General features: G+C 36.2%; 1 protein-coding gene across 2 annotated transcripts in view; it reads left to right on the top strand.

Moving 5' to 3' along the window:
• The first annotated feature begins 260 nt into the window (after positions 1–260).
• The window catches only part of ror1 (receptor tyrosine kinase-like orphan receptor 1), a 113,018-nt gene continuing 100,554 nt past the window's right edge, over positions 261–12,724 (top strand). Inside the window, exon 1 of one of the 2 annotated variants that reach the window (XM_046860297.1) lies at positions 261–809. In XM_046860297.1, coding sequence (XP_046716253.1) covers positions 662–809 — 148 coding nt within the window. In that variant the 5' untranslated portion in view covers positions 261–661. Of the gene's footprint in view, positions 810–1,074; positions 1,321–12,724 lie in introns of those variants that run through there. The other variant, XM_046860301.1, reaches the window with a different exon arrangement.

The raw sequence follows: 12,724 nt of genomic DNA, 5'->3' as shown, positions 1-12,724 counted from the left end.
CATCCCTTTTATAACTAATCATGTTACAAACCTAATGTCAATTAAATTGATTAGTTGCTACATGTTTTTCCAGCTGAATATTTTCAAAAGGACCTGCTTACTCTTTTGCTACACACTCAAATGTGAATTTGGATGCTGGTAGCCAGTTTCCCAAACAGGTTTTTCAGTGACTTAATACATTTTTGCTAACTAATACATTGGTTTCTGTTTGTAATCATGCACATATCTTCCATGTTTAGAATTAATAAACCAAAAAACTGACTATTGCATCTTTAATATCGATCAAATGTGTTCTGATAACCTCCATCGGATTCCAGGAGGTTGTGCAGTTCATGTCGTATAAGATTTCCACCAGTAGGTGGCGACATACACTTTTGTCCAGAGCGCGTGGCATCAGCTCGAGGGGTTGTCTGTAATATGCGGTGTGTGTGTGCGTGCACGCAGTTTCGGCTTGTACACTGGAGCGTGCATGTGGGGAGTGCAAGGAAAGTCCAGTTTCTGAACGAAGGAGGAGGAGAAGAAGAGAGAAAGGGATAACAGAGTGAGAGAGAGCGCGAGAGCAAGGGAGCAAACACGCGCGCGCGCAAAGAGCTCGTGCGGTTTCCAGTCCAGGGTTTTTTTTATTTGCGCTTTTGAACCGATCTGCAGCGGATGTACAGGCATGACTCCGGAGCACGAGAGCGGAGGAAGGTGGTGGACGAGGCGGACAGCACAGAGACTGGCATCACGAGGATGCCAACCACACCAGCGCTGCTTTGTGCACTGCTTCATGATTGTACTGAGCGGCTTCATGGCGCGCGCTGCTGCCGGTAAGAGCCTTACCCTTCCTCCTCCTCCTTATCATCATCAGATGGAAGTTATCAATGGCAATGTGCGGTAATTGAGTTTGCACGCTGTTCTGCTTCGTATGCAAAAGGAACAGCCATGTTTATAAAACCACAAGGAGCATGCAAAACTGTTGAACGACTTTAAATATATAATTGTGATCATTATTTATATGCAAATTGTCCATTTAGGCCACGTGACCTGCTTCGCAGCAGGTGATAGTCGTCCTGTTAATTCTTAATAACGCCTAATTAACTTGCGAAATCATTAATTGGCAGTAGAAATGCATATATTTGCGTCATTTGGATCATTTCTAATAAACAGTAATGGTTGAAACAGTGGAACCATAAAGCGCTCGCGCCTCGGGGTCGGACAGATTAAGAATATCGTGTGCGCTAATCTGATCCGCATCAAGCGACTACGGGACTAAAGCAACGCCCACCATCCTTATAATAAACCATAATAAAAAAAAAAATCACCTTAAATGACTTTCATGTGAGTATTTTTATAACCCTATATTTTAGTATAAACATCTTAATTTAGCATAATGAACTTTTGTTGTGTGAAAATTTTATTTTATATCTATAATTCTAAGACAATTGCATTGAATCTTATTTTTCTATTGACAAATTAGATTGTTTTTAGTTTGCTCACCCACAAAGCCATAACTCGATGATCGTGCCATCAGCGTGAAATGATTTCAATCTAAAGAAAGCACTGCAGCAGCGCTTTAGTCCTTTAATCTGTCCATTTTTTGTTCTAATCCCACTGTCATTGCCGTCATGCTTGTCATCTCATGCATAGCTAAATCAGGTCTCTGCTAAAACAGCATATTCCCAGAACTGGGCTGTTTTCTCGGACTGGATTTTTCACCAGTGTGTCATTGAGTGTCAAGGGATTTTGCTGAAAATGGAGTAAAAATAAGATCAGTCTCTCGATTTCTTTCGTATTAAGGCGTAAACTGACCATTATCTTTTGTAAGATTGTCGGAGGTATTTGTCTTATTGAACGTCATTAGATGTGTGGTAGGAATGTGTCCATGTGACTTTACTGCAGCAGAAAACGGCTCATTTCTTTAAAATACAATATTAAGCACCAAAATAGAAACAAATTCACCACATCAAAAACAAATCAACATGAAGATGTATGGTTGATTTAAGGACGGACTTTAGCTTGAATTTAACAATAAGTTCCCTGAGCACTTGAATGTGAAAATGAGCATTATTAGTGAAATTAATCAGTGCATTGTGCACTAATTTAATGTGTGCATGCATTAATTGTAAAGAAAATCAATGTATTTGCCTACATTGTGAATGTGTGTCTGTACAGAGTTTCCTAAAAGCTTTAATGTTCAAAACTGGGTTCTAAAACTTTAACTTCCGTGCTTTAATGCACTTTGATTTCTTGCCTTACTGACTCTATACCCTCACCCTATAGCCACTGTATACTGACTGAAGGTTGATCCTTAAATTAAACTGGAGTCAGTGTTGGTTTTGCCTCTATATAGAATGACAATGGAGCTCTTAAAGTGCAGTGAGTATGCGTGTCGCCGTCTTAAGCCTCTCGGTTGGAGGGCCTTTGTGAGGTAGAGTTGCTTCATTTGCCTCAGAAAGAGAACTAGGAATAAGATAACGCCTAATTATGCAGAGCAAACTCCCCCATTGAGCAAAATACATTAGCAAAAGTGCTATCAGGGAAATCTCAAGTGTCGAATTGAGTCTGTGGTGTTCATTTGGGTCCGGTACTAAGTCGGGTGTAAAGAACAGAAGTATCCTCTAAACATATTTTAACAGCGATGGGACAGAGATTCGCATTTTAGACGCGTGATTAAACCGAAGGCAACTTATTCTACTCTGTAGCTGAAAGGTTGCTTTCACTATCAAGAAATCAAACTTTAAACAAAACCATTTAGAGCTAAAGTGGGATGTTTGCTCGTGTATTTAGTGCTTTAAGTGTATTTCAGAGCATATTCCCCACAACAAAGTCCTTCAGCAAACAGTGATGGGTAAAGATAATCAAATTATCCAAGAGATCAGCATTAATTTGTGTAGCACTCATGCGTACAGTCATTGTTTAGTTAAAGTCTGTGAATTATACCCTGCAAAGCAGTAAGCGCTATTTAAATTTGATAAAGTGTCCATTTTAACCAAGCGCATTGAGGGAGTACTTGAGTGAAGTACAAGCCAAATCCCCAAACTGTCCTGTGCACTCAATAAGTACAGATTTATTAGAATTGGGATATATTAATATAACTACAATATTGTGCCTTATAACTCATCCTGTAGAGCCCAGGCATCGAGCGTTTTGTAGTTTTTCCTGCTGGAGCAGTTGAGGTTGTCTACCTTTTCCATGTTTTTATACGATAGAAATTCCATGAATGAACCTGTTTTTTACATGAAAATGTGCCTACAATCAGTAAGGCATAAACCACTATAGGGTGTACAGGCAGACTAGATAAAAATTTAACAACGGGATGGTGGGATTTGCATTCGGCCATGATCACCCTCAAGTTCTTTTTCTTTAATAACATGTCCTGAAATGTTTTATTTCTAAGCAATTTGCAATCAGTCAACCATTTTCATTCAGTAAAACAACACCACATGGTACTTCTTATACATTCAAAGTTGTGGAACATCACAGACATAAGTTAGTTCCCGTTGTTGCTTAGGTTGTAGCAATTAATAAGACAATAAATTCTCTTCATTTTTTGCTGAGACACCAAAGTTCACTGTCCCTTTCAATGGCAGAGAAATATGCTGTTTGACACTGGAGACTCCTTACATCAGTGCCAAATTAACATCTCCTCGCTTAACTTCAAAACTTCACTTCAAAACGTGTAATATCTGCCATGGACAGGTATAATAATAATAATCTATATATACAGATGCACATACAAGTCCCCGTTTATTATTTTATGGTATAGAGATTATTACATTATAAGAGCATTACGTTCACTGTAGTCAGAGCTACAGAAAATTAATCAAAGCCTTTTTTTTGGCCAATAAAGAGAAATGAGAATTGAGCAACACTGTGCTATAAATCATTTTATTAAACAATCAGTTAAATATATTATTACTATCCAGGCATTCCAATATAGAAATCATAAAAGATAGACGTATAAAAGTTTCCACTTTCCACACATCTGTGTCCCCAATTCCCTTTCTCGCCTTCTGTGTTTTCACGTCGTACGTATGCAGGGCTCAGAGTTTACTTACAGGAGCGCACTTTTATTTTATTAATCATAACCTTTGCTTGGAAAGTGGCGTACGGATGTTTTTAGCCATGTTTTGTGCTTACGCCACATTGGGATCATTTCAAACTAAAAGATAAAGAAAACTCCATACAGTGTTTTAACTTTTTTTTTGAAGAAATTTGAAATTGATTTTTATAATTTTATTTAAATATTTGCGTTTGCATTTTGATGTAATATGGCAATTAAATGCAGTAAATAGCTTTGGTTTTCACAGACTGCAATTTCAGCAATAAAAATGAAATTTTTCTAAAACGGAAACAAACGATTTGTTCATTTTAAGAGACCGGTCTTGTTTTCTCTTGTATATTTTGTATCTCTCTTTTAATGAAGAAAAAGTACTACTTATCCGATTACTCGAATAATCGATTAGATCGACTAATCGGTAGAATACTCGATTACTCAAATAATCGATAGCTGCAGCCCTAGTACATTCTATAGAGTAAAAAAACATGCAATATATTTCATATTTGTTATAGACAATGCTAAAAACTAGGCAGATATTGTGATATAACTGCAAATAGGTCTATTTTTTTTGACCGGCTGCTCTCAGGGATATACATCAATCTTTATGTCTGGCTTTTCATCGCAGGCCCCATAGCAGATGTGCTTTTCGCTGCACGTACAGGCTCCAGTGCATGCTGGGATCTAAATTAAGACTTGTTGGTTGATGGATGGAGCTTGTCATTGGTAGGTAGGTTACAGCATTGCGTTCACATAAATGGAAATTCTTCCCCGCTGATCACGGTTGATATCGCAAGAAATGTTCCTTTTATGACGACGAAAAGAAAGTTCATCCCAATTTCGTGCGACTGAACCGAGAAACGGAATCAGAGCTCTTCAGTATTTCAGACTTTGGGTCTAATAACGATTGTGAGACCATAAATCATTAGGGTGGGATCGTTTTTTTGCAGCGTTCAAGCGGTACAAAATGTTGACACTAAAGGCACTTTACCTCAAAAAAAAGCACCATGAGGGAGGATTCTGGTCTGTGCAAGCGGCTCACAAGTTGCTCTCTAAATGCATGGTACAGTCCAGTTTCTGTCTTAAAAAGCTTTTATAGATATAGATGGAATGCTGACTAGGACCAAGTATCAAAACAAACTCATGTAAGCCTTGCAGTCTGTCTTCTTTCGTTGGCATGTTCTATCTTTATCACATTCTTGGCTCAAATGAACACAATACGCAATATGATTTATTAATCACCGAGTTAAAAACCATTTTGAGCACGCACACTCTTCATTCTGCATTTAAATCTGTATATTAGTGGTGTCAGACATAAAGAATTAGCCGTGTCCCCCATTTATTACCAAACTTGAAAACCAGCCAGGCCGAAATTTAGCTTGACGTCGGCGATGCATATAATGAAAGGACAGCGCTAGTTTCTATCAACAGCATTTAATGGTTTGAATAATTACGCTGTGTAACCTCTCCCTATGAGGAAATGTTTCTCCAGAGAAAGCTGGGTGTCCTAGTCTTAGATTATAGACTTGCTGGAGCTCTGCTTGCAGCTTGCGGTCTGCTGTGTGTAGCTTGTCTTGAGAGACGGTTTCGTACAAATTGTTTCCTACAGTCAGTGTGTTTGGATTTGTGATGTAGCAACTGGCAGAGTTGACCGTCTTCAATCAAAAGCATGTCTCTGTAGTAATGTAATTGTGGATCTCTTTTTTTTTTTTCCGCAAAGCATGATGTATTATGTGTGGTTTTTTTTTTGGGTTTTTTTTTAAATTGCTGTAGTTGGAATGAAATCAGCAGTTTGTTGTTTTTGAGCTATCTGATACCTGTGAACAGCAATCTCAAAGAAAACACTGATAATCCTTTCCCATACCTCCACCCACTCCACCTCTGTGCATTCGGGAGAGAAAAAGGGATCAGGAAAAGGGAGCGGAGTGTCTTTGTTCCAGCTGGGGATGGAGTTTGATTTAATTCTGTTCTGGAAACAATGCAAAGAAAAAATTGCAATAAAAAAAAAATCTTCATTGTCAAATATTAAGCATTGTATTAAAATACAATCCACAATCTACTGAGGTGTTTTACATCAATAGCATTTTGGCAGACGTCCTTATCCAGTGCGACTTACATTTTTATCTCATTCTGACAGTTGAGCAGCATTTGGGGTGAAGGGAGTAGCAGCTTGGTGTGGCAGGGATTTGAACTCACGACCTTCGGATGAAAAAGTCCAATGGCTTAAGCACAGTGTACCACAGTAATTCCGAATTCTCAATTTTGATCAGACAGAAGTTGTGCAAGTGTTTTATTGAAGCAAGTCTGACATTATGGCAGACGTTTCACATAAATGAAATATGTGCAATTGCTGATATGCTGATATGTGATATTTGTATATTTGTATCCAGCATCGCAGAAAATATCTTTTCAGGCTTTCCTTGGTTTCCCTGTAAATTGATTTTTTTTTTTGTTTTATTATTGAAGAAAGGGGTAAAAAGGTAAATACAAAAAATTTAAATGATCAATGGAAATACAAGTAATAAGCAAAACTGACTTTTTCTGTAGTTGTTCCATAACATTAAATTAAACTATAACCATTTAAAGTATGATGAATCATTCTCTGAAAAATGATTAAAAAGTGTTGCAGTATAAGGTATAAAACACTTTAAGATGTACAATCAAACATAACAAAAATTCTACTTTGCATCAGCCCACATCATACAACCCTGTCTTTGATTATTTTTCTATAACAGCATGTCCTGTGATGTTTTACTCCTTATACATCCATCCAGTTGTACGTTTATTTTGTTGACCTTTTTTTATCACAGTCTTCGGCACAATATTGTCAAATTGTGTAGCAGTTTATTAACCCCTCAGACTTTTTGTTTATTATTTATTGATTACATTTTATGAAGCATGTTATATTACTATATAACTGCAATCCATTATTAATGAAATATAAAAGGTTCAGCAGTGATTAAAGAGAAAAACAAGATAAAACCCTGTGATTATTGGCGAAATATCTCACGCCCACAGTCACGTCCATGCGCGTGCCGTGTTCCCTGAGCTCATAAATATCTTTACAGCCTGCTCAGGTGTTTAAGAAAATCTGAAAATGAAAATATATGTGCGAAGTGTCAGTCATATGCGAGTTCTCCAACCCCCCCAGTCGCACAGTGCAGGACTTCATGGTCTTGGGGTTCTGTCAATAAAGACGGCTTTGTACATTCATAATTTATCCTCATGTTGGGCCAGGAATATTTATGCCTAATAAATGGCTCCCCCGAGAGGAAACCTGACCTAGAAACTGTAGTAGTATAATAAGTGATCTAAGTGAGTCCTGTCCAAGGCTTGTCTCGACTGAGGGACACTTTCAGCAAGTGATGATTTTATCTCGAACACACCCAACATAAACATATACAATAAAGTATGGAGCTTTATACATCCTTTTTTAATACAAAAGTTTACATAAAATATCAACTAAGTTTAATGTGGTGAAAGTGCAATTTGTGGAAATAACTAATTATACTACAAACTTAGTGTTTATTTTACCTATTGTACTTTTTATTTCATATATAACTAATGATATAAAATATTTTTCAGAATAAAAAGATAAATATTCAATCATATGTCTCAGGCATGCAGGTTTCTGGATTAAAATGTGAAATTCGAGCAAACATCCAGTTCTTGCCCTACTAGATTTTTATTTATTTTTTTATTTTTTTAAGTTTTTTTTTTTTTAATTTTTTAATTTACATAGGCATTAAAAAAAGGAAGAAAAACTGTTTTGGATGAAATAAAGTTTTTCTGTTTAAGAACATCATCAACCACTCAGACTCCAGCACATCTGTAATTTAAGGATTAATTCAAGGAAAGCTCGATGAGCCTGGTACAATTTGAATTTAATACATTATAAACCTGCATTTGTTGAGATAAGACATATGTTTGACGGAGTTTTTTAGTTTATGCCAAATTTTAGTGATCCAGATCAGCCTTGAGTTGCATTTTTCCTATAGTAGTCATAGTCATTTCAGTTGTCAAATCAGTTATTATTTATTATTTTTTGTGAGTATTTATCTTTCCTAACAGTATATTTTTTTTTTCTCTGCACAAGCGGCAGTGTGCATTTAAGAAATTAAAATAAATAAATGTGTGTATGTGTGTGTGTGTGTGTGTGTGTGTGTGTGTGTGTATATATATATATATATATATATATATATATATATATATATATATATATATATATATATATATTTATTTATAATATGTATGAGTATTGTAAATCTTATTTCTACATTTTATAAATAACGCAGTTAAAGTTATATAAATAAAATAAAAATTTTAAAATATTGAGGAACTCCTGCTCATAAAAGACCAACTTGAAACAAACTGCTCTGACTTACAAATGAACCGGAGAGCTTTATATAAATATTTAATTCCGAATCTACACAGCGCGTGCTGTTGACTTTCGGCATCCTCTGTAAATGTAACAAAAAGTTCCATACCACAAAACAGAACGCTTTTTAGTCAGCGTTTTACTTGCTTAGCTGGATTAACCAAATTTGTTTGTTTATTCACAACAAGTGGATGTTTGGTTCTTTTTTAAAAATTCACTCTCAGATGTTGCTCCATGTGACCTGCTTTATACTCACAGTGGGCGTGAGGTTACGTGGCACAGCCTTACTGTGGTAGTTGGTTTTTTACATATAAGAGGGAAAATCGCTGTACTGCCCCAATAACCACCCTGAAATCCAATCGTCGTCAAGATATTTACACAGAGGTAACACAACATATATGAATTATCACATTATCATTTCCTCCTTCTTCATTTGGGTGTGTTTTACTCTGTTAGCACGCTCATCCTCTTTTTGGGTTGCATTCCCACATTGGCCAGTTTCACACGAATTGTTGGACTGTTTCATAGCTTTCCTCGTTTACTCACAATTTGCTGAGTGACTGGTCAAAGCCACTAAAGAGTTAGTATTTCAACATCTGGAGCTTTCCAGCTTGTCCCGCCCTTGTGGTGTTTTAACTGTGCTTAATCAGGAATGGTAACGCCAGGTTATGAGTGTTAATAATCAATAATCTGAGTCATATAAGATGATTGCATAGCTGCTGATTTGTTGTAGCTTTTTAATTACAGATTTTTAATGCCATTTGTTTTTTTGTTTTTTTTTACATGAATGTTTCTTGGTATCTACGGGAAATTTCATACTATACATGTGTGTATAGTATAGTATAGCATAGCATATTGTATAGTATAGCATACTATATGTGTGTGTGTGTGTGTGTGTGTGTGTGATCAAGCACATACATTCATCTATTGCTACATGGTGGTGTTATAACTGAGCCGGAAATTAATCTTTAGGAGCATTTAATTATTCACTTTACACCCAAGTGATTACATAATGTTTCTTTATTATATTTAATACATCAATTTCTCCCAGATTGGTTTTGGTTATAATATTTAATTTTAGCATCTTAGCTAAAATAATTTAACTGTATATTATATTTAGCTGAATATTTTATTTCGTTAGTCACAACTTTGCTTTAATTTAGCTGAGGATTAGTGTTGTACAAGAAAATCTAATAAAAAATTATTGAACCTCATTTTGTGTTTGTGTATGACCAACTGTGTGTTTTTTTTTATGTAAGAGTTAAATGGGCTTAAACGCCTGTCCTTAGATGATTGTTATATTACAGACGTTAGGTTGTTTGCTGCAGTTTGTGAATTCTTCTGCACCCAGAAAAATGCAGCATGTTGGTTTGGTGCACTGATTTATTTAATGAAACGTAAACCTATTCTTTATATAATTTTAGCTATATGCTATAATGAAACATATTATTCAGTTATTACTATCAGAGTCAGAATTGCAAGCCTGCACCTGATCACATCTCCTGAGAGATTAAGGGGTTAAGAAAAAGGTTGAATTAGAGCTCTGCTTGTTTTTGATGCGTAACCACATTTTAAGTTTTTGTTCAGTTGTTAAGGCATTGGACTTTAAATCGGAAGGTTGCAAGTATATATACATACATATACATATGTGCGAGGTACAGTTTTAAAGATGGCAACCTGGTTGCTATTTCATGTAGTCAATCTGTACAGAAAATCAGAATTTCTTTTTAAATGGTTGTTTATTGTAAGTTTATTGTGCATTTGTGAGCTGTAAGTCTTAGTCATCCCTGTTGCTCTTGTGTTGCAGCTGTTTTCCTCTTGGGGAGTAATAAAAATTCTCTCAAATCTACTAATTGATTATACTGTTCAGGATTTTTTTGGGGGTAATATTTATATATTGACATATGTTTCTTCACATAGATACACCTCAGATACATTTACATTTGTGGCATTAAGCAGACGCCCCTGTCCAGAGCGACGTACAAAAGTGCATTGAGTCTCTAGCTATTAATAAATCTATACTGGTACGCTAGATTACAAACTTTAAATAAATCAGACTATAATTCTTGATTTTTACAAAGCAAATTTGGAAAGTGCTAACCGTCATTTAAAGATAGCCAACGACTTCGCTGTTCGGACATCTAGGGGAAGTTCATTCCACCACCTCGGTGCCAGAACAGAGAAGAGCCTTGAAGTATACTTACCTCTCATTCTGAGAGAAGGTGGTACCAGTCGAGCAGTGCTGGAGGATCTCAGACAGCGTGGTGCAGTGCTAGATGTGATGAGGTCTCTGAGGTAAGATGGTGCTGGTCCATTTTTGGCCTTGTAGGCAAGCATCAGTGTTTTAAATCTGATACGTGCAGCTACTGGAAGCCAGTGGTGGGAGCGCAGCAGTGGGGTGGTGTGGGAGAACTTGGACAGATTGAACACAAGTCGTGCAGCTGCATTTTGGATCATTTCATACACAGATACAGATACACTTCAGATGTACCTGAGATATATATCTTCTTTATTGTTAGGTAATTAGTATCAGTAGCTTGGGATCCTTAATCCATGTGTGAATTGAAGAAAAGACTTCTCAAAAGCTTACTTTGAAGATTAGCCCCTTAAAGCTGTTTAGGACAAAGCCACTGGTTTACCAAGCCTACTTGAGTCACAGGGATATAAAGGGCCAAGTGCAGCTTGATAGGATCTGGAGATAACATATAAAAAATGGTTGCATTGATTTTAAAGGGCACTGTACATTTTAGCTACTGTAGCGAATATATGCTTCTAAAACTTTTGCAAAGTCTTTCCAAGGAATTGCTTTTCTGTTTAATTCAAATGCTGAATTAAAAGAGGACACACTGCCTGATGTTTTGTCTTCACAAGGATATTAATTTTACTGGTTCTTTTCTGGTATACACGAGTGCATGAAGCAATGGTTTAGTGAGGTTTTCATGCTGTTCCACTGCACTTTAAGTCAATAGTGTATTGTACCAACAAATGTACAAAAACACAACTCTTTGTGTAGCAGTGAGGGAAAATCTGTTGGTTGTGCCTCTGTCTAAATTTTCCTTTTGAATGAAAAAAATTACTGTTTTTTTTTTTGTTTTGTTTTACTCTATAACATAGCATAGTGTAACACCATTTGACTATGCAACTATAAAAACAATTGAGATATTTTACTCAGCATGGAAATGGGGGCGCAACAATTCTGGTTAAAGATAAAATTCCATATTAATGCAGATCAATTTAAAAATGCATCAGTTATTCACTGAGACAAAGCTTTTGTGGAATGAAAACTAATTTTTTTCTTTAACCCTCTTGCTGTTTTCAAGATGAGTTTTCAAGATAAGTTCAAGGTGAACTGAGTAAAGGAGGATATTAAAAACGCATAACATATTTTTATTCATGTGACCAATTCGACTCTAAACAAACGAGACATTGGACAATGTACTGCAGTGCACGTGATGCCGTTAGATCGCACTGTTTAAGTTTAAGGTCACTTTTTACAGCCTTCAGATTGCATTTTTGAAATAAAAAATGAAGTAATATTTGCTCATAGTTGCATCAGTTCAAAGAGGTGGAAGGTAAATAAACAGCTGAGAGAAATGTCACAGGCGAAAACTTATGTTTTTATGCATACACATACAGCTTATAGGGTTGTAAGCTTTAGCAGCTCAATGGTTAAGTTGTTGAACTCCTGATTGAAAGTTTGTAAGTTCGGATGTAGCACCGCTGCAACTGCTGGGCCCTTAAGCAAGGCTCTTAACTGTCAAATGCTTAGTTGTATTAATATGATAATTAAAGTCACTCTGTTTAAGGACACCTGACATGCTGCAAATGTGTTTTCTGTGTGGACAGGTGTTTTTGGAAAACGTGAAAAAGCCAGTAGACAGAGATCGTTTTAAAAATGAAAACAGTTTTCAGATCTATCCAGAAGAATTTGGACATTGTCTAAGTGTGCTTTTCTCGCTCTGTGATCAAGTTGTCTGATAATTATGTGCTACATCAAAATGGACATAATCTGGATCATTTAGTTTGTAATCAGATCCTGGCCGTCAAATTGTCCGTGATGCTGCTGCGCCACGGTCAGAATGGAAAAATGTGATTTTCTCCTTTTTCATTTTTTGGGGGTAACCAAATATTAATATGCAGGAAATTGACCTCTGGTCAAGATCCAAACAAACAAGAAACACATTGCAGTATTCAGAGCTATAAAATTCTATTATAGAGCTGTAAAAAATGGTCAGTGTTGACCACATGCAGAGTTTTATTCAGGCCACTACACATATACAACCATGAAAAATTGAATCCGTGCTTTG

This window comes from Silurus meridionalis, chromosome 1, assembly GCF_014805685.1.
Source record: "Silurus meridionalis isolate SWU-2019-XX chromosome 1, ASM1480568v1, whole genome shotgun sequence".
NCBI lineage: Eukaryota > Metazoa > Chordata > Actinopteri > Siluriformes > Siluridae > Silurus > Silurus meridionalis.
The sequence above is the reverse complement of the archived record's forward strand: the minus strand, read 5'-3'. Positions and strand labels throughout refer to the sequence as shown.